Source organism: Trachypithecus francoisi, unplaced genomic scaffold (genome assembly GCF_009764315.1).
Source record: "Trachypithecus francoisi isolate TF-2019V2 unplaced genomic scaffold, Tfra_2.0 Lachesis_group14, whole genome shotgun sequence".
Taxonomy (NCBI): Eukaryota; Metazoa; Chordata; class Mammalia; order Primates; family Cercopithecidae; genus Trachypithecus; species Trachypithecus francoisi.
In genome coordinates, this window is record NW_022681459.1 from 43,794,714 (window position 1) to 43,821,768 (window position 27,055).

Consider the following 27,055-nt stretch of genomic DNA (forward strand, 5'->3'; position numbering starts at 1 on the left):
GGATCTCAGCTCACTGCAAGCTCCGCCCCCCGGGTTTACGCCATTCTCCTGCCTCAGCCTCCCGAGTAGCTGGGACTACAGGCGCCCGCCACGTCGCCCGGCTAGTTTTTTGTATTTTTTAGGAGACGGGGTTTCGCCGTGTTAGCCAGGATGGTCTCTCCTGACCTCGCGATCCACCCGTCTCGGCCTCCCAAAGTGCTGGGATTACAGGCTTGAGCCACCGCGCCCGGCCTGAGACTCCATCTCAAAAGAAAAAATGTATATGTATGTGTGTGTGTGTATATGTATATGTGTGTGTGTATATATATATACGTATATATATAAACAAAGGTTTACAGTCAGTGTTTTTAGAGCACTTCATTGGCATTCCATCATCTACAGTAGAGGTTAGCAAACTGTGCCCCTGCCCTTATTATAACTATTTTAAAGTGCACAACTGACTGGCATTAAGGATGTTTTCAGTGTTGTGCAAGCATCACCACTATCTAGTTCCAGAATCTTCTGTCACCTCAGGTGGAAACCTTATGTCCTCATCGCCCATTCCCAGGCATCCACTAATCCACTTTCTGTCTCTGTGGATTAACCTATGATGTGTATATATATATATACTTTTACATTTATATATATGTGCTGTATATAAATGGAGTCTTGTAACATGTAGCTTTTTGACTGGCTTCCTTTGCTTAGCATAGTATTTTCAAAATTCATCCACAATGTAGCACGAATCAGTATTTAATTCCTTTTATTTATTTATTTTTTTAGAGGGAGGCTTGCTCTGTCGCCCAGGCTGGAGTGCAGTGGCACAACCTCGGCTCACTGCAATCTCCGTCCTCCAGGTTCAAGCAATTCTCTTGCCTTAGCCTCCCAAGTTGCTGGGACTACAGGCGTGTGCCACCACAGCTGGCTAGTATTTTTAGTAAAGACGGGGTTTCACCATGTTGACCAGGCTGGTCTCGAATTCCTGAGCTTAGGTGATCCACCTGCCTCAGCCACCCAAACTGCTAGGATCACAGGTTTGAGCCACCGCACCCGGCCTTTAATTCCTTTTAAAAGATTTTGTTTTTTTTGTATAGATGAGGTCTCACTATTTTGCCCAGGCTGGTCTGGGACTCCTGGACTTAAGCGATCCTCCCATCTCAGGTTGCCGAAGTACTGGGATTACAGGCATGAGCCACCGCACCTGGTGGGATCTGCCTCTTTCTATGGTAACCAATGCCTGTGCACTAGTCCATCGTTTGGAGATAACTGAAATTTAGCCAATGCCCTTCCAGTGCGCATTCAGGTTGTTTCTGTGTTCTTTTGCTTACGCCAATGGTACTGTCTCAACTTTCTTGTTCGTGTTGACTTGTGCATGTGGACAAAGAGTCCTGGGAGGAACTTGGCTGGATAAAAGGAAATAAGGACTCTGGCTCAGGCTCGGCGCCGCCATATTGGATCCATCAGCGCCGCTCTCCCGGGCCTGTCTCACGGCGCTGCATCCGGGCTCCAGCCGCCGCCGCCACGGGCGTGGGGGAGGGGAGAGACGGACGGGGGTGGCTGCATCCTGAACGGCGCCTCCTGGAACCCGGCTGGTTAGTGGCGGCTTCGAGGCCATAGTGAGACCTGAGCCGTAGTAGCCATATAAAGATGGCGGCGCCTTGAGGTAAGCTACAGGCAACACCACTTCCTCGTTTCTCTCGTGCCCTGGTCCAAGATGGCGGATGAGGCCATGCGACGTGTTGTGTCTGAGATCCCGGTGCTGAAGACTAACGCGGGACCCCGAGATCGGGAGTTGTGGGTGCAGCGACTGAAGGAGGAATATCAGTCCCTCATCCGGTATGTGGAGAACAACAAGAATGCTGACAACGATTGGTTCCGACTGGAGTCCAACAAGGAAGGGACTCGGTGGTTTGGAAAATGTTGGTATATCCATGACCTCCTGAAATATGAGTTTGACATCGAGTTTGACATTCCTATCACATATCCTACTACTGCCCCAGAAATTGCAGTTCCTGAGCTGGATGGAAAGACAGCAAAGATGTACAGGGGTGGCAAAATATGCCTGACGGATCATTTCAAACCTTTGTGGGCCAGGAATGTGCCCAAATTTGGACTAGCTCATTTCATGGGTCTGGGGCTGGGTCCATGGCTGGCAGTAGAAATCCCTGATCTGATTCAGAAGGGCGTCATCCAACACAAAGAGAAATGCAACCAATGAAGAATCAAGCCACTGAGGCAGGGCAGAGGGCCCTTTGATAGGCTACGATACTGTTTTCCTGTGCATCACACTTATCTAACTGCTTCCCCGGACACCCTCCACCTCTAGTTGTTACTAAGTAGCTGCAGCAGTCATTGCTGGGGGAGAAACAAAGAAACACCAACCAGTATTGCTACTTAGTTTCTAAGGCTGCACAGGGAAGGGAAAGACTGGGCTTTGGACAATCTAGAGGTAATTTATATCCGCCCCCAGGTGGAGCAACATGCAATCCTGGGGGCACGGGGGTAACTGAAAGTGAGTACATAAAGTCTTTCTGGTTTCTGGAGATAACCCATCAATAAAAGCCGCTTCCTCTGTTTAAAAAAAAAAAAAAAAAGGAAATAAGTATTTTAACATTTTAACATCAGGATAGATACACTGCATTGCCCAAAGTCGGGTTCATTTATATTCTCTCCACCAGTATCTGAGTGTCCATTTCCCCACATCCTCACCCACATTGGGCGTGTTCATTCTTTTCGATTTTATGGTATTTCATTGTTTTAATTATACAAGCAGCCCTTTTAATCACTCCACTTTTTCCTTTCCATCTCAAATCCTTTAACATTGAGGTGTTTCTTTCTCTTTTTGTTTCTTTCCAGCAAAAGGAGGGGCATGGTTTGGATGGAAGCCCCTGGAAGCCTGGGACACTCCGGGAGAAGTCCAGGCAGACGGAGCGTAAGGTTAGCTCTAACCAAGACCCCCACAGCTGCCGCAGTGGAAGCTCAGTGGAGGCGCCGTGCCCTTCTGATATCACTCCAGAAGATGATCAGAGCTTCCAGACTGTGTGGGCCACAGTGTTTGAGCACCATGTGGAGAGACACACAGTGGCTGACCAGTCTGGACATTGTCTCTCCACCGCACCCCCTGGTGACATGGCCAATGCCCGTGTCTCAGAACCCAGGCCGAGGCCTGAGATGAGCTCTTGGCTGGGCAGGGACCCACCAGACATGACAAAACTCAAGAAGGAGAACGCCAAAGGGTTTGACAATCCTGAGATGGAGAAATTGGGACGAACTGCCCTTTTGAACGGTGAACTGAGACCGTTTCACACGCCTCTCCGGGAAAAATACCCTTTGGCTGAAAACCGCAATAATACCACCTTCCTCAAACACTGGGAAAACCCTCCCCCATCGCAGAGGATTGAGCCCAGGTATGACATTGTGCATGCAGTGGGGGAGCGTGTGCACAGCGAGGTCGTCTCACCGGCACCGGAGGAGAAAGCGGTCACACTCCGCAGCCACAGGTCTTGGCTCTCACTGAAAGACAGGCAGCTGTCCCAGGAGGTCACCCCTGCTGACCTGGAGTGTGGTTTGGAAGGTCAGGCAGGGTCCGTCCAAAGGGCCAGTTTGATTTGGGAAGCTCGAGGCATGCCTGAGGCTAGTGGGCCGAAGTCTGGGGGCAACTGCCCGTCGCCCAAATGGACAGGCGGGGCGGTGGTGAGCTTGCACAAAGCCACCATGGGGGTCAGTGAAGAGCACTGTGCTCCCGGGGCCACCTCTGTCCGGGCTGTCAAGGCTGCCGTCTGGGAAAGCCAGCATGAGGGGCCAGAAGGGGCCAGAAGCAAGCCAGGAGAGGGAGCAAGGGGCCCACCCCAGGGATGCCCCCTAGATCCTCCTTCCAGGCCTTCGAATGAGCCTTCTGACTCCCAAGCACGAACACATCCGGATGCATTTGCTGTGCAGAAAGGGCCCTTCGTTGTAGCTGCCAGGGAGAGTGATCCAAGGCCGTCCCAGGTGCCACAGCTTGCAGTCAAAATGCGGAAAGCCAGCCCCACGGACCAGAGAATGGACAGATGGCGGCGGCGGACTTTACCCCCCAACGTGAAGTTTGATACTTTCAGTTCTCTCGTCCCAGAGGACTCTCCACATGTGGGGCACAGACGAACAGATTATGTGAGCCCCACAGCCAGTGCCTTAAGAAAACCTCAACTATCCCACTACATGGTGGAGACCCAGGAGGTGAACCCAAGTGCTTCACGGGATCAGACCTCCCCAACAGTGAAGCAAGGGTCACCTGTGGAACCCAAGGCGACATTTTTTGCAGTCACCTATCAGATTCCCAGTACTCAGAAGGCAAAGGGTATGGTTCTGTCAGGGGCTGAAAACTTGCTGGAACATTCTAGAAAAATCACTCCACCCCCATCTCCTCATTCTTTAACATCCACTTTGGTTTCTCTTGGTCATGAAGAGGCATTGGAGATGGCAGGCAGTAAAAACTGGACGAAGGGACGAGAGCATGAAAGTGCAAGCATTTTAAAAACTCTGAAGCCAACAGACCGTCCATCATCTCTTGGGGCCAGGAGTCTGGAGCCTTTCAATGGAAGAATCATTGATGTGGATGCCTTATGGAGTCATCGGGGATCAGAAGATGGCCCTCGTCCTCAAAACGATTGGAAGGAAAGTGCGAACAAGATTTCCCCCAGCGGTGAAGCTCCCCAAACCACCCCGACTCTGAGGAGTCACCCAAAAGATCTCCCTGTGAGAAGGAAGACTGATGTGATCAGTGAGACGTTCCCAGGTAAAATCAGAGACGGGTACAGATCCAGCGTTCTTGACATTGACGCCCTGATGGCTGAGTACCAGGAGCTGTCGCTGAAAGTCCCTGGGGAGGCTCAGGAGAGGAGGAGGAGTCCCACAGCAGAGCCCAGTACATTGCCTCGGGAGAGGCCTGTTCAGCCAGGTGGGGTGGAGCAGAGAAGGAGGAGCCTGAAGGAGGTGCCCGATACTGGGGGTCTCTGGAAAGCGGCCAGCTCTGCCGAAATAAACCACAGTTTCACTCCTGGCTTAGGCAAGCAGCCAGCAGAGACCTCGGAGACAGCCATGGGCACCAAATCTAGTCCTCTCTTCTGGACTCTGCCACCCTCAGCTCCTTCTGAAAAGTATCCAGGGAGGGGCTCTCCTATCTCTGCAGATCCCAGGAAAAAAACCTTGGGGTTCGCTGAGGATGACAGAAAGGCCTTTGCCAGTAAACATCACGTTGCAAAGTGTCAGAATTACCTGGCTGAATCAAAGCCCTCTGCTCGGGAGGATCCAGGCAGTGGGGTCAGAGTGTCACCAAAATCACCCCCCACTGACCAGAAGAAAGGGACCCCAAGGAAATCCACCGGGCAGGGAGAGGAGGGCAGTGCGGCCCAGTGGGTTGACCACCCACGTGACTGTGGACGGGTGCCGCTGGATATCAAGAGGGCCTACTCAGAGAAGGGGCCCCCTGCCAACATCCGAGAGGGCCTGTCCCTCATGCATGAAGCCAGAGAGAGGAGGCGAGAGCAGCCCAAAGGGAGGCCCAGCCTTACTGGAGAGAATTTGGAGGCCAAAATGGGACCCTGTTGGTGGGAGTCAGGGACTGGAGATAGCGACAAGGTAAGTACCAAGGCTCTTTTTAATTTTGTCAAAGGTGGATTAAACATCTAGCCTAGGGGGTCGAAATTCAGATTTTGTGTGGCCCACACGGGTACATAAATGAGTGGAGTCAGGCTGGGTGTGAGGCTCCAGGGAGGGGTGTGGATTGTGGCAGATGGAGAGCTCTTGCCCTCTCTGAACTGGGAACTGCTGCTTGGTCCTACCTGGTTCTGTTGTTTGTTTGTTTGAAACAAAGAGTCTTGCTCAGTTGCCCAGGCTGGAGTGCAGTGGCACGATCATGGCTCACTACAGCCGTAATCTCCTGGGCTGAAGCCATCCTCCTGCCTCAGCTTCCCAAATAGCTGGGATGACAGGCATGCGCCACCTTGCTTGGCTAATTTTTTATTTTTTGTAGAGACAGGGTTTTGCCACGTTGCCCAGGCTGGTCTCAAACTCCTGGGCTCAAGTGATCCTCTTGCCTTGGCCTTCCAAAGTGCTGGGATTACAGGCGTGTGCCACCATGCCTAGCCCAGCTGGTTCTTCACAGGCAGGAATGTTGACCTTGAGATGGCAAACCTCATTTATCAAGAGAATCTGAAAATATCGAGTTTTATGTGTAATCCCATTAGGAAATAAGGAGCCTTTTTTTTTTTTTTTTTTGAGACGGAGTCTTGCTCTGGCGCCCAGGCTGGAGTGTGGTGGCGCAATCTCGGCTCACTGCAAGCTCCGCCTCCCAGGTTCACACCATTCTCCTGCCTCAGCCTCACGCCCAGCTAACTTATTTTTATTTTTTTTATTTTTAGTAGAGACAGGGTTTCACCGTGTTAGCCAGGGTGGTCTCAATCTCTTGACCTTGTGATCCACCCACCTCAGCCTCCCAAAGTGCTGGGATTACAGGCGTGAGCCGCCGCGCCTGGCCGAGGAAGACTTATTTTTAAAAATGCTCTTCAGCCCAAACAAGACTTGTCTGCTAGCCCCATACAGCCCACGGGCCACCTGTTATACACTTCTATCCTACAATGACAATAATGATAGATATTAATGGTAGCTTTATTGTGCTTCTGCTGTATAGTAGCGTGTTGTATCCTGTTCATTATTATTATTATTATTATTATTATTTGTTTATTTTTTTTGAGATGGAGTCTCGCTGTCGCCCAGGCTGGAGTGCAGTGGTGCGATCTCAGCTCACTGCAAGCTCTGCCTCCCAGGTTCACACTGTTCTCTTGCCTCAGCCTCCCGAGTAGCTGGGACTACAGGTGCCCACCACCACGCCCGGCTAATATTTTGTATTTTTAGTAAAGACAGGGTTTCACCATGTTAGCCAGGATGGTCTCGATCTCCTGACCTTGTGATCCGCCTGCCTCTGCCTCCCAAAGTGCTGGGATTACAGGCGTGAGCCACCGCGCCTAGCCTCCTGTTCATTATCGTATCCCGAGAATCCAGCATCATGCTTGACATACTGTGAATGTCCAAGAAATATTTGTTGAATGAGTGAACAACTGATCGTAGTGAGGTTTTGGGTTCCAACAGAAGCAGACCCTTGTATTTTTTTTTTTTTTCTTTTTTTTTGAGACGGAGTCTCACACTGTCACCTGGCTGGAAAACAATGGTGCGATCTCAGCTCACTGCAACCTCCGCCTCCCGGGTTCAAGTGATTCTCCTGCCTCAGCCTTCCAAGTAGCTGGGATTACAGGAACCCGCCACCACATCCGGCTAGTTTTTTGTTTTTTTTGTTTTTTTTTAAGTAGAGATGGGGTTTCATTATTTTGGCCAGGCTGGTCTTGAACTCTTGACCTCGTGATCTGCCTGCCTTGGCCTCCCAAAGTGCTGAGATTACAGGCGTGAGCCTCTGCGCCCGGCCTGTAAACACGTTTTAAGGGGGTGATCCCAGGAAGAACCAGTAGAGGAGAGAAGAAGTGAGGCAGGTGCTACAGGGGCCATGTTGGGCCACTGAGGATCAGTCTCACTGGGGACCCTTGGGAGTCAGCCTGGAACACCTCTGAAGTTGTCATGTCCAGGGGTCAAGGGACCTGGAATATGTATTTTCTAATCCCTCTGTCCTTGCCTGAGGCTGTTTGTGGGGTCATGAACATTCAGACTTTTCCATCCTGGCTGGCACCATGCTCAGCAGAAGAAAGAAAATCCGGCTTCCTTTGTTCAGTGAAGAACAGCAGGAAAGAGAACGGATGGCAGGGTGGGGGGTGGGGAGGAAAGGAGGAAGGGATCACTTTAATTGTGAGCACACCCTTTTTGGGGTACATAAGCAGAACAGCTGTGAAGAAACCCTCACCCAAATAAGCCACTTTGTTTCTTTTTTTTTTTTTTTTTTTTTTTTTTTTTTTTTTTTTTTGAGGCGGAGTCTCGCTCTGTCGCCCGACTGGAGTGCAGTGGCCAGATCTCAGCTCACTGCAAGCTCCGCCTCCTGGGTTTCCGCCATTCTCCTGCCTCAGCCTCCGAGTAGCTGGGACTACAGGCGCCCGCCACCTCGCCCGGCTAGTTTTTGTATTTTTAGTAGAGACGGGGTTTCACCGTATTAGCCAGGATGGTCTCGATCTCCTGACCTCGTGATCCGCCCGTCTCGGCCTCCCAAAGTGCTGGGATTACAGGCTTGAGCCACCGCGCCCGGCCAGCCACTTTGTTTCTTACACACACACAAATTCAAATCTACCCAAATATTGATCAGTGAGGCTCTAGGGTGTTGGCAGGGGGTCCCTTCTCTTGATCTTTGGCATATACTTGAGTGTTGGGCAGAGTGCTGACACTACCTACTGCTGGTGTGATCATCTTCCTGTATAGATAGAGAGAGAAAAAAAAAAAAGAGGCTCAGAGAGGTGAAGTAACTTGTCCCAGGTCACACAGCAGTAAGTGGCAAAACTGGTATTTGAACCAAAATCTGGCCTATTACCCAACAGGTAGTGGGCCATGTTCTACGAGACCATTCTGGTGAAGAACCATGAAGGTGGGGAAGAAATCTAAGGCACAGGGACCACCCTTTGGAAGCTTCTGCTCTCTGTGGGGAGATGGGACACTGTGATCCAAGACTGGGGAGTGATGGGGTGCAGAGGGAGGCACTGGAGAGGAGGCCCAAGGTGTCGTGGAGGAGGTGCTGGTCTCAGCCCAAGCTTGAGGGATGGCCATGCGTTTGGGTGGGCTGATGAGAGGAGGTGAGGGTATTCTCAGCAGGGCACAGCATGGACAAAGGTTTGGAAGTAGGAAAAGCATAGGATGTTGTGGGGGACATGTGGAAACTGACTTAGCACCGCCCTGTGCGATGTGGCAGCAGCAAATCAGGCCCCAGATTCCACCTTTGCCACTTGCAGACTGAGAGATGCAGGGCAAAACCTTTCACTTCCGGGCACTTGAGTTTTCTTGTCTGTAAAAGGGACTAGGTGGCCAGTCTGGACATGGATGCTGCAGAAAGGAAACATGGGGATACTGTCAGTAACGATCATGCAGTGAGGATTTGTCTCCAGTTTAGAGTGGGTAAGTGGTGGAGTTAGGCTTTGAACCCATGTCTGTTCCCAAGAGGCCAAGCTCTCTAACCATGCCCAGGATCATGCAGACTTGGCGTCTCAGTCTCCACACTTCTACTTGCCTGCTGTGTGTAAAGCAGCCTCTTGGCCTCTCCTAGCCCCAGTTTCCCCACCAGAGTTAACAGGGATTCCTGCCCCAAAGCACTGTTACTAGACTGAATTGAAATAAAGCACCCAGCTTGGGCCACCCCCGTGTGCTTCCTGAGAAGGCTTTCACCTGTGCCTACCCGCAGGCTAATATCGTGGCAACAGTGGAAGAAGGAAGAGGCCGTGGAAATGCGATACTTTATCTGTTTGCCAGCACCTTGCTCAGTGCTTGCCGGTGGTGGGGGAGTCGAGATGTTGTGGAGGGGGGATCCTGGGCTCAGCTCTGTCCCGCAGCCCAGCCTTGGATGCCTGCCCAGAGCACGCAGGCACCAGCAGTGCTGGTTGTCAGGGGATCTGTTTTCTCACCAAGAGATTGGGAAGCCTTGGACCAGCTTCCCGTTTCTCTCTTGTCTCCTGCCCAAAGATCTTTGGTTCTCGATCTTAAAAAAATAATAATAATAAATAAATAAAAACACACCAATACAGAAGGAAAAAATGTTGGTTGTTAAAATTTCAAACCTTACAGGGGTATAGAAAATAAAAGGTGAGTGTTCCCCAGAGGCAGCCACCATTGCAGTTGTTTATGTCCTTTCTGACTTTTCTATATTGACAGTCACTTATCAATCATATATATATGCATGATTGTCATACTTTTCATATTGCAATAGTAGCGAATGCTTGCGTAAAATTTGAAATACTGTAGAAAAGTGGTGTAGAGAGAAAATCTCCTTTAAATATTGAGCGTGGTGCATAAACTGGGGAACACCCTCCAGGCCCATTAGTGGTTTTTAACCGTGGACAATTTTGCCCCCGGGGCACATTTGGCAGTGTCTGGAGACATATTTTGTTGTTGTCACACCCTGGGAAGAGGTTGCTATTAGCGTCTCGTGGGTAGAAGCCAAGCGTGCTGCCCAACATCCTACAAGGCACTAAGACGGCCCCCACTGCAAAGAATGCTCCAGCCCCAAGTATTTGCAGTTTGTAGGTTGGGGAACCCTGGTCTAGACACAGACATAGATATAGGTAAATGCATAGACTTAGATACAGGTAAATACATAAGCTTTCTATGGAAACACAACAACAGTCTACAGAAAATCTTGTGGCTTAGGTTTTTTTTTTTTTTGAGACAGTTTGGCTGTTGTTGCCTAGGCTGGAGTACAGTGGTGCGATCTTGGCTCAGTGCAACCCCCGCCTCCCGGGTTCAAGTGATTCTCCTGCCTCAGCCTCTTGAGTAGCTGGGACTACAGGTGCACACCACCATGCCTGGCTAATTTTTTGTATCTTTAGTAGAGATGAGGTTTCACCATGTTGACCAGGCTGGTTTTGAACTCCTGGCCTCAAGCAATCTACCCGTCTTGGCCTCCCAAACTGCTAGGATTATAGGCGTGAGCCACCTCACCTGGCCTCCCCTTCCTCTTTTTAATGGTTGGTAATTATTGTATTATGTGACTGAGCCCAATCTGTTTTCACCCAGACCCTCACTGATGGGTATTTGGGTGGATTTGAATTTTTGTGTGTGTTAGAAACAGGGTTGCGCTGGGTGCAGTGGCTCATATCTGTAATCCCAACACTTTGGGAGGCCGAGGCTGGAGGATCACTTGAGGTCACGAGTTCGAGACCACCCTGGCCAACATGGTGAAACCCCATCTCTACTAAAAATACAAAAATTAGCTGGGTATGGTGGCAGATACCTGTAATCCCAGGTACTCAGGAGGCTGAGGCAGGAGAATCGCTTGAAACCAGGCAGCAGAGATTGTAGTGAGCCGAGATCCAGCCACTGCACTCCAGCTTGGGCGACACAGCAAGACCCTGTCTCAAGAAAAAAATAATAAGAAGAAAAAGAAACAAGGTTGCTTCCTTGGGTGAGGGTTTCTTGATTTATAGCCAAAAGGGTGTGATTGTAATTCAAGTGATCCCTTCCTCTCTTTTTCTCTGTTCTTTACTTAACAAACATTTATAGAAACTGTTTCCCAGACCCAACTGTAGTATTTCATTTATTTAAATTATTTATTTTAGTTCTAAGAGAGAGAAGATCTCACGTGGCTCCACTCCAAAAATACTTAAAAACATATAATAAAAATTCCCCTGATACCTGCCGTGCTTACATTTCTTCCACCCGGTAATCACTTTTATTCCTTTTTTTTGGTCCACATTCTTTTGAGGCTCCTTTATGAATATACAAGCACATAGAAATACATATTTTTATTTTTGCTTCACTTTTCCATAATAGAGAGCATTTTGTCTAAGTGGTTGAAACTTTGCTTGCCTATAGGAGTAACACAGGGAATCCTAAAAGATATCAATGACTGGGCCTCTCTCTAGGCCAGTTAGGTCAGAATCCCTGGGGGAGGACCTGTCTTTGTTAGTTATGAAAGCTCCCCAGGGGAATCTTGGGTTGAGGATCTCTGCTGAACCCACAGATTTTCCACCTGTTTTTCATATAATGTGTCTTGAGAGTTTTTTTTTTTTTTTTTTTTTTTTTTGAGCCAAGGTTTTGCTCCGTCACTCAGACTGGAGTGTAGTAGTGAGATCACGGCTCACTGCTGGAGTGATCACGGCCTCGACCTCCTGGGCTCAAGCAATCCTCCCACCTCAGCCTCCCAAGCAGCTGGGACTACAATCATATGCCACCACTCCTGGCTAATTTTTTTCTTTCTTTCTTTCTTTTTTTTTTTTTTTTTTTGAGATGGAGTCTCGCTCTGTTGCCCCAGAGTGCTGGAGTGCACTGGTGCGATCTTGGCTCACTACAAGCTCTGTATCCTGGGTTCATGCCATTCTTCTGCCTCAGCCTCCCAAGTAGCTGGGACTATAGGTGCCCACCACCACGCCCAGCTGATTTTTTTGTATTGTTAGTAGAGACGGGGTTTCACCATGCTAGCCAGGATGGACTCTATCTCCTGACTTCGTGATCCGCCCACCTCGGCCTCCCAAAGTACTGGGATTACAGGCGTGAGCCACTGTGCCCGGCCAATTTTTTTTCTTTTTTTGTAGAGCTAGAAGTCTCCCTATGTTACTCAGGCTGGTATCAAACTCCTGGGCTCAAGCGATCCTCCCGCTTTTGCCTCCCAAAGTCCTGGGACTACAGGCGGGAGCCACTTCACCTGGTCTGAGAGTTTTTGGATTCAGCTTACAGACAGCATCCTCATTTTTTTTTTTTTTTTGGTTGCTTGTGGATATAACACAGTTTCTTTAACCCTTTCTTGTGGATGCTGTTTCCAATCCTTTGTATTTCAAACCATGTATACATATCATGGTGCACACCTGCAGGTATATCCACAGGCTCAGAACGCCGACTGCCCTTCTACGGGTGAATATGGTTGTGGTTTTGCAGAATTGCGTTCGTGTGCCCTGCAGTGGAGCTATACCTGTGACTTCCTTACTGGCCTCTTTCATTTCATCCTTCCCCAGTGTATTAGACTTCTGGAGGTCACCCTCTGACCCCATGAGTGCCCCTTACCTTTGACTGTGGTTTGGTTTGCTTTCTCCTGTTGTGAGCAAGGATGGCATCTTGGGAGGTATGTGAGGCCATTTGTATTTCTTTCTTGTAACCCACATGCTTATGTTCCACCTGCTTTTCGCTGAAGACGTTGGTCCTTTGATCATTGATTTCTTAGAGGTCTTTATTAGGAGATGAATCTTTGTACTTGTATCATTTGATTTCTTTCTGGAAACAGCCCCAGACTGCATACTGGGCAGACCTAGGATTAAACCCTACCTTGCAGGACTCTGGGTACCTCCCAGACCTCTCTGAGCCTTAGTTTCCTCATCTGTAGGATGGGACTCCTGCCTGCTTCATGGACTTGTCAGAGATTTATCATGAGATAATGTGTGGTCGACCCTTCACCCAGGAGCTGGTATGAAGAGCTTGAAGAAATCAGAGGGAAGCACTTTGGGGTTAACCTCCAGCCCTCTGTTCAGCCCATGCCAGGCAGGCCCTGTTCTGGGTGCCAGGGCCTCTAGGCAGGACCTAGATGGGGCCAAGCCCACCATGTCAGGCTGTGTGATAGCTACTTGGTGGTGATTTAAATTTAGTTAAATACGATGAAAAATTCAGTTCCTTAGTCACTCTGTCCCCATTTAGATGTTCCAAAGCCACACATGGGTCCTGGCCATTGTATATGACTGGTAGGACATCTCCATTTACTACAGAACATTCTGGTGCACAGCACTGGTCTGGAGAGGCAGGCAGGCCTCCAGCCAGTGAATGAGTGAGGTTATTCATGGAGACAGTGCTAAGTCCTGGGAGTGAGAGAAAAAGGGGGTGACAGGAGGTCAGGAATTGGCTCTTGTGGGAAGGGACCTGAGAGATGCTATCTGAGTGGTGGAAGGGACCCAGCCAGGTAAACATCTGGGGGTAGGAGGAAGGAGCAGTAAGTGAAGATGCCCCAGTGTGGGGATGAGCTTATCCTGGGATACTCGAGGGACTCCAGGGGCACAGGGGTGTGGGCCCCAGCTGAAATTGAGAGATGGGCAGCCAAGGGCACGGGGAGCCATAGAAGGGTTCTGAACTCTGATGTCCTGATTGCATCTTAGAGAACCCATCACCCCATCAGCTGCTCCTTATGTGGAGACCTAGGTGGAGGCAGGGAGTCCAGTGAGGAGGCTGCTATGGTCCTCACAGGCTTAACAGGGCTTGCACCAGGTGACTGTGGAGGTGGAGAGAAGTAGAGAGGTTGGTGGCATTTTTTGGGTTTTTTTGGCAGCAGCTTTCAATATTGAGATATAATTCATGCCCTATACAATTGGCCCATTTAAAATACACAATTCAGTGTTTTTTAGTGTATTCACAGAGTAGTGCAACTATCATGACTCTCAATTTTATTTTATTTTATTTTTTTGAGAAAGGGTCTTACTCTGTCACCCAGGCTGGAGGGCAGTGGCATGATACGACTCTCAATTTTAGAGTATCTGTTTCATTGTTGAGACGGAGCCTTGCTCTGTCAGCCCAGGCTGGAGTGCAGTGGCAAGATCTTGGCTCACTGCAACCTCTGCCTCCTGGGCTCAAGCAATTCTCCTGCCACAGCCTCTTAAGTAGCTGGGATTACAGGTGCACGCCACCATGCCTGGCTATTTTTTTTTTTTTTTTTTTTTTGAGACGGAGTCTTGCTCCGTCACCAGGTTGGAGTGCAGTGGCGTGATCTCAGCTCACTGCAACCTCTGCCTCCTGGGTTCAAGCAATCCTCCTGCCTCAGCCTCCTGAGTAGCTGGGACTACGGGCATGCGCCATCAGACCCAACTAATTTTTGTATTTTTAGTAGAGACAGGGTTTCACCATGTTGGCCAGGATGGTCTTGATCTCTTGACCTCGTGATCCACCTGCCTCAGCCTCCCAAAGTGCTGGGATTACAGGTGGAGACACTGTGCCCGGTGCCTGGCTAATTTTTTTGTATTTTTGGTAAAGACAGGGTTTCACCATGTTGGCCAGGCTGGTCTTGAACTCCTGACCTGAAATGATCTGCCTGCCTTGGCCTCCCAAAGTGCAATTTTAGAATATCTTTATCACTCCCCTCTAGAAAACCCTGTACCCAGTAAGCAGTCACTCCAGATTCTCCGCCTTACCCTCCAGTCCTGGGCAATCACTAATCTACTCTCTGACTCTTAAGGGAGATTTACCTATTCTGGATATTTCATATAAATGGAATCATACAATATGTTGTCTTGTGACTGACTTCTTCCATTTAGTGTGATGTTTTCAAGATTCAACCATATCATAAACTGGATCAGGACTTTACTCCTTTTTTCTGCCTGAATAATATTCCATTGTTTGGGTAGGCCTTATTTTATCTCTCCATTTGTCTGTTGATGGGCATTTTGGTTGCTTCTACTTTTGACTCTTAAGAATAATGCTGCTGGCTGGGCGCGGTGGCTCAAGCCTGTGATCCCAGCACTTTGGGAGGTCGAGACAGGCGGATCACGAGTTCAGGAGATCCAGACCATCCTGGCTAACATGGTGAAACCCCGTCTCCTAAAAAATACAAAAAACTAGCCGGGCGAGGTGGCGGGCGCCTGTAGTCCCAGCTTCTCAGGAGGCTGAGGCAGGAGAATGGCGTGAACCCGGGAGGCGGAGCTTGCAGTGAGCTGAGATCCGGCCACTGCACTCCAGCCTGGGTGACAAAAAAAAAAAAAAAAAAAAAGAGGGCCGGGCGCGGTGGCTCAAGCCTGTAATCCCAGCACTTTGGGAGGCCGAGACGGGCGGATCACGAGGTCAGGAGATCGAGACCATCCTGGCTAACACGGTGAAACCCCGTCTCTACTAAAAAATACAAAAAACTAGCCGGGCGAGGTGGCGGGCGCCTGTAGTCCCAGCTACTTGGGAGGCTGAGGCAGGAGAATGGCGTAAACCCGGGAGGTGGAGCTTGCAGTGAGCTGAGATCCGGCCACTGCACTCCAGCCTGGGCGACAGAGCGAGACCCCGTCTCAAAAAAAAAAAAAAAAAAAAAGAATAATGCTGCTATGAACATTCATATACAAGTTTTTGTGCAAAGGTATATTTTCATTTCTTTGAATATATACCTAGGAGTGGAATTGCTAGGTCATATGGTAACTGTAGTTTTCACTTTTGAGGAACTGCTAGACTGTGTTCCAAAGCAGCTGCACCATTTTACATTCCCACCAGCAGTGCTTGAGGGTTGTAGTTTCTCTGGATCTTCACCAACAGTTCTTATTGTCTTTTTTTTTTTTTTTGAGACAGAGTCTCGCTCTGTTGCCCAGGCTGGAGTGCAGTGGCACGATCTCGGCTTACTGCAAGCTCTGCCTCTCGGGTTCACGCTATTCTCCTGCCTCAGCCTCCCGAGTAGCTGGGACTACAGGTGCCCGCCACCACGCCCAGCTAATTTTTTGTATTTTTAGTAGAGATGGGGTTTCACCAGCTAATTTTTTGTATTTTTAGTAGAGACGGGGGTTCCACCGTGTTAGCTAGGATGGTCTTGATCTCCCGACCTTGTGATCCGCCCGCCTCGGCCTCCTGACATCTGGGATTACAGGTGTGAGCCACCGTGCCCAGTCTATTGTCTGTGTTTTTTATGATAGCCATCCTAGTAGGTTGGACCCAAAGTGGTATCTCATTGTGGTTTTGATTTCCATTTCCCTGGTGGTTAATAATGTTGAACATCTTTTCTTATGCTCATTGGCCATTTGTATACATTCTTTGGAATGATGCCTATTCAGATTCTTTTTGAGTTGTTATTCTTTATATATTCTGGATACGAGTGCTTTATCAGACATACGATTTGCAGAAGTTTTCTCCCATTTTGTGGGTTTTCTTTTCCCTTTCTTTTTTTTGTTTTTGAGATGGAATCTCGTTCTGTTGCCCAGGCTGGAGTGCAGTGGCGTGATCTTGGCTCACAGCAACCTCCACCTCCCAGATTCAAGCAATTCGCCTGCCTCAGCCTCCCGAGTTGCAAGGATTACAGGCTTGTGCCACCTCGCCCAGCTGATTTTTGTATTTTTAGTAGAAATGGGGTTTCATCATGTTGCCCAGGCTGGTCTTGAACTCCTGACTTCAAGTGATCCACCTGCCTTGGCCTCCCAAAGTGCTGGGATTACAGGCGTGAGCCACCTCCACCATGCCCGGCCTCTTTTCTGTTTTTTTTTTTTTTTTGAGATGGAGTTTTACTCTGTTGCCCAGGCTAGAGTGCAGTGGCGTGATCTCAGCTCACTACAACCTCCACCTCCCGGGTTTGAGCGATTCTCCTGCCTCACCCTTCCAAGTAGCTGGGATTATAGGCATCTGCCACCATGCCTGGCTAATTTTTGTGTTTTTAGTAGAGATGGGGTTTTGCCATGTTGGCCAGGCTGGTCTCAACCTCCTGACCTCAGGTGATCCACCTGCCTCGGCCTCCCAAAGCGCTGGGATTACAGGCATGAGCCACTGCGCCTGGCCTTCCCTTTCTTTTTTTTTTTTTTTGAGATGAAGTCTCGCTGTCGCCCAGGCTGGAGTGCAGTGGCCGGATCTCGGCTCACTGCAAGCTCCGCCTCCCAGGTTCACGCCATTCTCCTGCCTCAGCCTCCTGAGAAGCTGGGACTACAGGCGCCGGCCACCACGCCCGGCTAGTTTTTGTATTTTTTAGTAGAGATGGGGTTTCACAGTGTTAGCCAGGGTGGTCTCGATCTCCTGACCTCGTGATCCGCCCGTCTCGGCCTCCCAAAGTGCTGGGATTACAGGCTTGAGCCACCACACCCGGCCGGCCTTTCCTTTCTTAATGGCACCCTTTAAAGCACAAAAGTTTTTAATTTTGAAGAAGTCTATTTTATCTATTGTTCTTTTGTTGTTTATGCCTTTGGTATCATATTTAAGAAACCACTGCCTAAACCTAGGTCCCGAAGATTTACACCTATATTTTCTTCCAAGAGTTTTCTAGCTTTAGCTCTTACCTTTAGGCCTTCGATCTATTTCAAGTTGATTTTGGTATATAAGATGTCAGATCTGCAGCATGTTTTGCAGGTAGAGTCAGCTTTGCTGATGGGGTGAAGAAAAGTGGGAGAGAATGGGGAGGAGAATGGAGGGCAACCCGAGGGTCTTGGCCTCCCCAGCTGGGGATTGGATGGGCAAGGTGGGGGAAGAGCAACTGTGGAGAGATGGAATCAAGAGGCGTGTTTTGAGCACATGGATCTGAGGTGAGTGTGAGCTTCCAAGAGATGTTGAGTGAGCAGTGGGATCTCCAAGTCTGGAGTTCCAACACCGAGGAGCAGAATTGGCAGGCATCTGGGTGTAGATGGGATTTATTTAAAGCCATGGGGGGCGTGAAGAGAGATCCCAGAGGGAATGATGTAGCAAAAGGAGAAAAGGCTCTGCGGCTGGCCTGAGACATGTGGGGATACTGCCAGGGGGTTAGGAGGAAAGCCAGAGGGTCTCTCAAGGCATCCAGAAAAGAGGCTGTGAGGGAAGGGATTAGAAATTCAGTCTTGCTCTTCCTGATGCTGTGTGTTCTTAAGCAGGTCCCTCCCATCTCTGTGTCTTTCTTTCCTTGTCCACGCAGGGAGAGTGTGAAGCGTATAAAATATGCATCCTGGAGTCCTGGCCTGTGAATGTTTCCCCTATATATAACTAAGTGGAAAAAAACAGCAGGATTCCAAGTAGATGTACTGGAGGTGCTGTGCTGTTCATGCACCATTTCTCTGTGTCTGTGCATGTGTGTTTGGGTGCATAAAGAGATGATTAAAATAAGGTCACCAAGAATGACCACTGGTAGTAATGAGGCCAGCCAGCATTTATGGAGGGCTCCCCAGATGCCAGGTATGGAGGAGGCTAGCTAGGGTAAGCCAAGCCAGGTGCCCGGGACTTGTGCACGTCTGCCCCCTGGTGGCTATACTGCGTCATGTACATTCCAAATGCTGTTCCTTAGCCCCTAGAAACTGGGTGCTGTTATCGTGGTTCCTTTCCCAGATACTTGAGGCTCAGAGAGAGGTTAAGGCACCCACCTGAGGTCACACAGTTATTAAATGGCTGAGGCTGGGCCATTTGAACCCAGAGCTACTGCCCTACATGTTACCTCTGATCATTAAGGTGGGGGATTTCTGGAAGTTTAATTTTCTTGTTTACCCTTTTTGGTACACAGTGGACTCTTGGCATAATATATTTTTTCCTGTAAATGAGAAGGCTCCCAGTAAAGTCCTTTTCTTGTGCTCTGTGTCTCAGGTGCTGCTAAGGGACCTGGAGAAGGAAGATGCCCCCCAGGAGAAGGAGCGACTGCTCCAGCAGGTGTCCCCTATGGCCTCGGTTCCCCGGAGAAGCCACAGCTTCTGCAAGGACAGGAGGAGCGGTCCCTTTGTGGTGAGTGATACCACACGGCTGGAGAGGATTGCACAGGGGGTGCTGGTTGCTGGACACTGCTGTGAATGTGGTTTTTGGAGCATCCGGACAGCCCAGGGCCCTCTCGGGGTTGAGGGTAGCAGGCAAATGTCCAGGAATCTGGTGTCACCTGACTAGCTGTGTCGTGGTTCTTGATGTGGAGGGTGTCTGGTGGCTCTGCCGGGGAAACCTTCTTCCTCTTGAGTTTCCAGCCCAACAATACCTGGCATGGAGTAGTTAAGGGAACATACACTGGTGTTGGAAAGTCCTGGGTTCAGATCCCAGCACTGTCTCCTGTCAACCTCTTTGAGATTTCGAGCAATTTACTTAATTTTGCTGCACTTCAGTTTCTTTTTTTTTTTTGAGATGGAGTCTTGCTCTGTCGCCCAGGCTGGAGTGCTGTGGCCGGATCTCAGCTCACTGCAAGCTCCGCCTCCCGGGTTCACGCTATTCTCCTGCCTCAGCCTCCCGAGTAGCTGGGACTACAGGCGCCCGCCACCTCGCCCGGCTAATTTTTTATATATTTTTTAGTAGAGACGGGGTTTCATCGTGTTAGCCAGGATGGTCTCGATCTCCTGACCTCGTGATCCGCCCGTCTCGGCCTCCCAAAGTGCTGGGATTACAGGCTTGAGCCACCGCGCCCGGCCGCACTTCAGTTTCTTTACCTGGAAAACAGGATCTTGATTCCTCCTTCTCTAACTCTGTTGCGAGGATCAATAAAAGCGTGTGTGGGGCCCAGCACGTCATGAGGTACTTAGGAACTGACAGTCATGGTGGTAACAGGAGGCAGCAGAAAGCTGGTTCTAGAGCCAAATTCCCTGGGTTCAAGTCCTGGATCTGCATACATCCATGTGTGACCTTGGGCTGACCTCTGGCTTCAGTTTCCTTGTCTGTAGAATGGGGATAATGATAGTATCTACTTAACAGGGCGGATGTGGGGCTCAGATGAGAGAACACATGAAGTGCTTAGCATGCTTCTGGGTACATAGCAAACAATAAGTGTCATCGTCACATAATTATTACTGTTGCTGTTACTGGTATGACTGTCCTCGTTTTCTTTTCTTTTTTTTTTTTTTTTTGAGACGGAGTCTCGCTCTGTCGCCCAGGCTGGAGTGCAGTGGCACGATCTCGGCTCACTGCAAGCTCCACCTCCCGGGTTCCCGCCATTCTCCCGCCTCAGCCTCCGAGTAGCTGGGACTACAGGCGCCCGCCACCGCGCCCAGCTAGTTTTTTGTATTTTTAGTAGAGACGGGGTTTCACGTGTTAGCCAGGAGGGTCTCGATCTCCTGACCTCGTGATCCACCCGCCTTGGCCTCCCAAAGTGCTGGGATTACAGGCTTGAGCCACCGCGCCCGGCCTGTCCTCGTTTTTAAGTCTTCCTCTGGCTCTTGCTTATCTCTGTGTCCTTGTGCCCTCTTCCCCCTCATCCTGTCTCCTTGCTTGTGAAAGGAGATGAGTATACACTGAGCAGGCCCCAGGGGCAGCTGCCCCCTCCAGAGCCTCAGTGTACCCATGTGGGTTCCAGGACTTCGCCACCTTCACTGAGTTTCTTTTCTGACTTTAGTTCCATGCTGTTTGGAGTTTTGCACTTGCTCATGAAGCCCCTTCCTGGCCCAGGTCCTATACAGAGGCATCAAAGACAGGGCTCCTAAGGCAGCGATGCTTCTGCTCACAAAGGCCTCTTTGGTTGCTCAGCTCCATAAGCTTCAGGGAGATCTGGGCCTGGTCTCACGTTTGGGAGACATACGATTTTGAACTGAAGCTCCTTTGAGAGTCTATCCCTTCCAGTTTTATGGCCACGGGCAAGAAACTTTGCTTCTCTGAACCTCAGTTTCCATTTCTGTAAAATGGGGGTGAAGAAGGTACCCTGGCATAGTTCATGCTAGGAGCGATGCAGAGCAGCCACAACGGTGCCTGACCATGGGGCTGGGGGAGACAGGCCGGGGAGGAACTCGGATCCCAGTTAGGTGTTTACTGAGCAGCCTGGGAATTTTCCTCGAGGATCCAGATCCTAGCCAAAGGTTCACACACATTTGAAACCTGCCTGGATTTTCTGATAAACATTCCCTTCCATTGTCTTCTTTTTCAGCCATTTCTCCAATCCCTCTTAGATAGCTCTGACTTAGCTTATCTGATTGTACTTGAACTTGTGTGTGTGTGTGTGTGTGTGTGTGTGTGTGTGTGTGTGTGTGTGTAGACAAAGGTGATGGGGAAAGAAGCATTTTAAACCTGTCTTTTTAGAGTCTCTACTTGCTGGCATCCTCCTTGGTCGTCCGGCTCCTCCTCTTTCACTCTCTGTCATTGAAGAGCTTTTGTCCTTGGAGTCCTTGGGCAGCTTGCCTTGGCTCTTTCCTTCTAGTCTCTGAGGGCCCTGCCCCACTCTTGCCTGCTTGATTTCCTCTCCTCCAGAGGTACCTGGGTGGAGGGACTTAGCATGAACCCGAGTGCTGGGGCCTCAGACCTCATTTCACTGCTTTTGGGACTCGTACCTGCAATTCTTGGGAGTGGCCACAAGGAGGAGGTGGTGTTTAGGTCCTATCCTGGTGGCTCCAACAGCCCATCCCAGAGGGACCTTTTAGTAATGGGCTCTGGAGGCTGAAAGAAGTGGCTTTAAGTTCCAACTCTGCCACTGTGACCTTGGGCAGGATGACTTCATGGACCTCACTAAATATCAGTTTTTTCTTCTGTAAGATAAGGATAGTTCTCTATGACCTCAAGAGTATTTTGTGAGTAGTAAATGAGATCACCCAGCAGATAGTAAATTCTTAATGTCTCAGCTGCCGTGGTAGCTTTTCCTTCTTTCTCCCTCTTCCCTTCCCCCTTTCCTGATACTTTCCATCTCTTCTACTTTCCCTTCCCTTTCTCTTCCTCTTCCTCCCCTTCCTCTCCTCTTCCTTTTTTTTCTCATCTATCCAATTCTCTTTTTATAAAAGGGGAAAGTGAGGCCAGGAGAGAGGACCTGACTTAACCGGGGTGACCCAGCAGAGGAGGGCTGGGGTCCTGAGCCCCTGGTGGCTGTCCCTGCTCCTCTGGAAATTGGTCATACATGCATTTTGTGTCTCATGAGGTGTTTGAAGAGATTCACTCTGTCTGCTATGATTCCCATCACTGCTTTGATGAATGACTTTGTGCTGTTATTTTCCCGTTTAAGTTCACGTTCATCTGCATTTTTTGAACCTCTCAGGCCTTGTCAGTTCCTCCTTCAGCCTCATATTAGAGACCATGAATCCTATTTTGCAAAGCAGGAAAGTGAGGCTCAGAGGGCTTCAGCCGCTTGCCCAAGGCCACACAGTTAGCAGCTGGGGGAGCTGGAATGGAAACGGGGCCTATCTTGCTCCAGCCTTGGCCCCAGGCCCTTCCCGCCATGGGTGGCCAACCCCTGCCAGCCCCTGCCAGCTCCTCTCTCCCGTGGGCCTGTAGCACTCCGTGCATTAGCTGCATGAAGAAACAAGACACCCTGAGCCCTGGGACTCCTCCTGGAGCTGAGAATGTGATATTTGCTCAGCTTGGGGTTAGCCATCAGCTGCTGTGTGGCTGCTGTCTTCCAGAGGGTGCCTGGGACCTGCCAGGCCGATACCCTGCTGATTTGCATAGCCCTGCCCACTGCCACTTGCTAGAGGCCTTGAGCAAGTGAGTTTACCACTCGGGGCCTCACTTTTCCTCCTCTATAAAGTGGATAGTGATAGCAATAACAAAGCCTAACACTTACTATCCTTACATGTAGTGTAGATACTACTATTATTTCCGCTTCACAGATGGGCAAACTGAGTCTCAGAGCCATTAAGTGTCTCTTCCAAGTTCTGGGTCTGCAGTCCATGCTCTTAAGTGTCTGCTGAACTTTCCACTCTTCTTGCATGGTAGCCCAGTGGGAGGACAGAGCCCAAATGAGATGATGCTTACAAAGCTCTTAGCACAGTGCCTGACAATGAGAAATGGATTAATAAATCATAGCGGCTATTATTATTATTATTATTATTTGAGATGGAGTCTCACTCTGCCGCCCAGACTGGAGTGCAGTGGCACAATCTTGATTCACTGCAGCCTCTGCCTCCTGGGTTCAAGTGATTCTCGTGCCTCAGCCTCCTGAGTAGCTGGGACTACAGGCATGCACCACCACACTCGGCTAATTTTTGTATTTTTAGTAGAGATAGGGTTTGCCATGTTGGCAAGGCTGGTCTGAAACACCTGACCTCAAGTTTTCCGCCAGCCTTAGTTTCCCAAAGTGCTGAGATTACAGACGTGAGCCACCACACCCGGCCTATTATTATTTTATTACTATTTGCTGCCAGTTTTTTTTTTTTTTTCTATGCTCTCCCGAAGAGCCGATGGGAAAGACAAACATCCATAGCCTTAGACGTTTTTCTGCAGTTGAGGAAACAGGCCCAGTGCAGGGAAGTGTCTTGTGTATGGTCCTGTGGCCTCTAGAGGCAGAGCTGGGGCTGGAGTTCAGTCTTTGTGACTCCTTGGCCAGTGCTCACCATTTCTCCCCATCTCCCTTGTTCCTTTCAGGGGTTCCCCTCAGGACCTCGAGTCCATGTGGTGAATCCAAGTCCTGTGTCAGGCCTCCTCCCTGCTCTTTTCCCCAGGAAGTGAGCTTTGGTCTGCATTTTCGCAGGAACCATAAAACACAGTGAGTCAGTTGTGGACCGTGACCTTGAGTCACAGTTAACCATGGAGGCCCGTCTTGTGACCATGAAGTCATAGATTCACCAGCTGGGAGGCTTCCCTGCAATGGACCAGGGGGAGGGCCTCTGGCAGTCTCTAGAATTTTCTCCCAATCCCCCAAACCTATTGGTCAGCATATGCTGGCTCATTTAGTCTTGAGTTTATTTCTTTTTGGACCTACTATGCGCCAGGCCCTGCATGACAGATTTTCTCCGTCAGCCTCCTGGAGTTCACAGCCCGGGGGTCTGAAGATGACCTGGGAGAGTCCAGTCAGGTGCAGGAAGTAGGAGGGGAGACATTTGGGACTGAGAACTCATACAGGCAAAGGGGGGTACTTGGGGGTCACTGAAGAGACCTGTTGGGCTGAGTTAGTGTTTAGGGATTTTCGTCCTTTTTTTTTGACAAGTACTAGTCTGCATGTGGTAAGTGCTATGCTGGGCAGTGGGCTACAGTTATAACCAAGGCATAGACAATTAAGAAGGTAGGTAAATAGGCCAGTTGCAGTGGCTCATGCCTATAATCCCAGCAGTTGGGGAGGCCGAGGCAGGCGATTCGCCTGAGCTCAGGAGTTTGAGACCAGCCTGGGCAACATGGTGAAACCCTGTTTCTACTAAAATACAAAAAAAAAAAAAAAAAAAATTAGATGGGCATGGTGGTACGTGCCTGTAACCCCAGCTACTCAGGAGGCTGAGGCAGGAGAATCACTTGATCCCAGCTACTCAGGAGTCTGAGGCGGGAAAATCGCTTGAACCTGGGAGGCGGAGGTTGTAGTGAGCTGAGTTTGCACCACTGCACTCCAGCCTGGGTAACAGAGTGAGACTCCATCTCAAAAAAAGAAGATAGGGGCCAGGCGCAGTGGCTCACGCCTGTAATCCCAGCACTTCAGGAGGCCAAGGTGGGTGGATCACAAGGTCAGGAGATTGAGACCATCCTGGCTAACACGGTGAAACTCCGTCTCTACTAAAAATACAAAAAATTAGCCGGGCGTGGTGGCGGGCGCCTGTAGTCTCAGCTGCTTGGGAGGCTGAGGCAGGAGAATGGTGTGAACCCAGGAGGCAGAGCTTGCAGTGAGCTGAGATCGAGCCCACTGCACTTCAGCCTGGGCAACAGAGTGAGATGCCATCTCAAAAAAAAAAAAAAAAAAAAAAAAAAAAAAGAAGGTAGGTAAATAATTGCAGTGGGTTCTAATAGCTACTTTTTTTTTTTTCTTAAGCAGCAGAAATTTACTTTCTCACAGTTACAGAGGCTAGAAGTCCAAGATGAAGGAGCTGGCAAGGCTGGCTTCTGATGAGGCTCCTCTCTGTGGCTGACAGCTGTGTCCGTGTTCCCCTAGCCTCTTCTGCGTATGCAGGGTGGAAGGTGGGGGATAGGTAGATGTCTCTGGTCTCTCTTCCTCTTCGTTTGCCAGTTTATTATAAAAGATAAGCTGTAGAAGCAGAGATGCGTAGGGTGAGGTATGAGGGAGGGAGCGCAGAGCTTCCATGCCCTCCCTGGGCATGCCACCCTCCGGGAACCTCCCCGTGTTCAGGTATCCAGAAGCTCCGTAATAGCTACTGTTTATTGAACGTTTACTATATATCAGGCATCATGTCATGTGCTTTAATTTAATTTAAATTTGTGTAAAGTCTCCCTGGAGGAGGGGGGGGATGTCTCCACTTGGGGAGGGCTAGCAGAGAAGCAGGAGTTTGAGACCGAGGAGTCTGAGTTCTAAGTCTTGAAGGCTGACCAGGTGTTTGCCAGGTAACTATGGTCTAGGGAAGAGTGGTTTGCCCCTGATCGAGGGGACAGCATGGGCAGAGGTTTAGAGGCATGAAATTGTGCTCTATACAATGACGTCATCTGGGGTCCTTTAAACTTTACTTCCGCGTGACCTTCCTGGACACCCACAGGGTTAGGTTTAATGCTGAACTCAGACTTTCCCACATCTCTCACTGGTGAAACTGTGGCCCTTTGCTTCTGAGGCTGGTGCTGCGTCATCGTCATGCTGGCATCTTTGTACACAGGATCTGCCAGGGCAAAGGTTGGGAGGTTGGAGCGCATTTGGACCTGATGGCTTTGTCAGGATTCTGCTGACAGCAGTGGTAGTCCTTGTGAGTGTAATGAACTTGAAATAAATGGGAACTTGTGAGGTGGACCCCACCAAGAACATATCCTGGATGCTAGTTAGAGATTCCCTCTAGATTTCAGTAGGTTGACAGGCAGTCCAAATGAGAAGGAAACAATCAAAATGAAAGACTACACAAGGCCTGCTGAAAGTAACTCATCAAAGGTCGTGACTGAAGAAAGAAGTTGCGGGCCAGGCGCGGTGGCTCATGCCTGTCGTCCAGTCAGGAGGCCGAGACAGGAGGATTGGTTGAGGCCAGGAGTTCCAGACCAGCCTGGGCTGACTCTAAAACAATGGGTAAATAAAAATTTAAAAACTAGCCATGGTAGCTCCCTGAGATACTTATTTTCATTTCCCTAATAACTAATAATTTTGAGTGTCTTTTCATGTGCCAAATGACCAGTTGTATATCTTTTTGGCAGAAATGTCCATTCAAGTTCCTTGCCCATTTTTGAATCAGATTGTTTTTTCTTTTATATATGGAGAGAGTGAGAGAGAGGGACAGACAGACAGGCAGACAGACAGGATCTGGCTCTGTTGCCCAGGCTGGAGTGCAGTCGCATGATCTCGGCTCGCTGCAGCACCTCCTGAGCTCAAGCCATCTTCCCACCTCAGCTTCCCAAGTAGCACGTGCCACCATGCCGGCTAATTTTTTTTTTTTTTTTGTATTTTTGGTAGAGACAGGGTTTTGCCATATTGCCCAGGCTGGTCTGGAACTCCTGAGCTCAAGTGTTCCTCTTACCTCGGTCTCCCAAAGTGCTGGGATTATAGGCATGAGCCATGACACCCAGTGGAATATTTTTTATATATATTCTGGATATTAATCCCATATCAGATATTTACAAATACTTTTTCCCATTCTGTGGGCTGTGTTTTCACTCTCTTGATAATGTTCTTTGATACACAAAATTTATAACTTTGATGAAGTTTGATGACACCCAACTTTTTCTTTTGTTGCCTGGAAAAGGATTTTTAAAATTGAAGTGTGAGATGAATACAGAAAAGAGCTCATATCCTAAGCCAGATGGCCTGGATTTAAATCCCAACTCTGCTACTTATCAGCTATGTGACTTTGAGTGGACTGACATCTCTGTGCCTCAGTTTCCCCATCTCTGAGACTGGGGTCATAACAGAGCCTACTTGTTAGAAATGCGGTGAAGTGGCTGGGTGCAGTGGCTCACTCCTGTAATCCCGGCACTTTGGGAGGCCGAGGCGGGCGGATTACGAGGTCAGGAGATCCAGCCCTGACCAACATGGTGAAATGCCGTCTGTACTAAAAATACAAAAATTAGCTGGGCATGG

General features: G+C 49.4%; 2 protein-coding genes across 2 annotated transcripts in view; both read left to right on the forward strand.

Moving 5' to 3' along the window:
* The window catches only part of KIAA1671 (KIAA1671 ortholog), a 264,721-nt gene that overhangs the window by 91,330 nt on the left and 146,336 nt on the right, over window positions 1-27,055 (forward strand). The window contains exons 5-6 of the mRNA XM_033233046.1: window positions 2,836-5,595; window positions 18,832-18,966. Coding sequence (XP_033088937.1) covers window positions 2,836-5,595; window positions 18,832-18,966 — 2,895 coding nt within the window. The remainder of the gene's footprint in view (window positions 1-2,835; window positions 5,596-18,831; window positions 18,967-27,055) is intronic.
* On the forward strand, window positions 1,622-2,573 carry LOC117096094 (ubiquitin-fold modifier-conjugating enzyme 1-like). The gene has a single exon (XM_033233047.1). The coding sequence runs from the start codon at window positions 1,694-1,696 to the stop codon at window positions 2,195-2,197; it is 504 nt and encodes a 167-aa protein (XP_033088938.1). The 5' UTR covers window positions 1,622-1,693; the 3' UTR covers window positions 2,198-2,573.

Bases quoted from the DNA above. Each gene is read 5' to 3' on its own strand.
- LOC117096094 (XM_033233047.1), top strand. From the start codon at position 1,694: ATGGCGGATGAGGCCATGCGACGTGTTGTGTCTGAGATCCCGGTGCTG.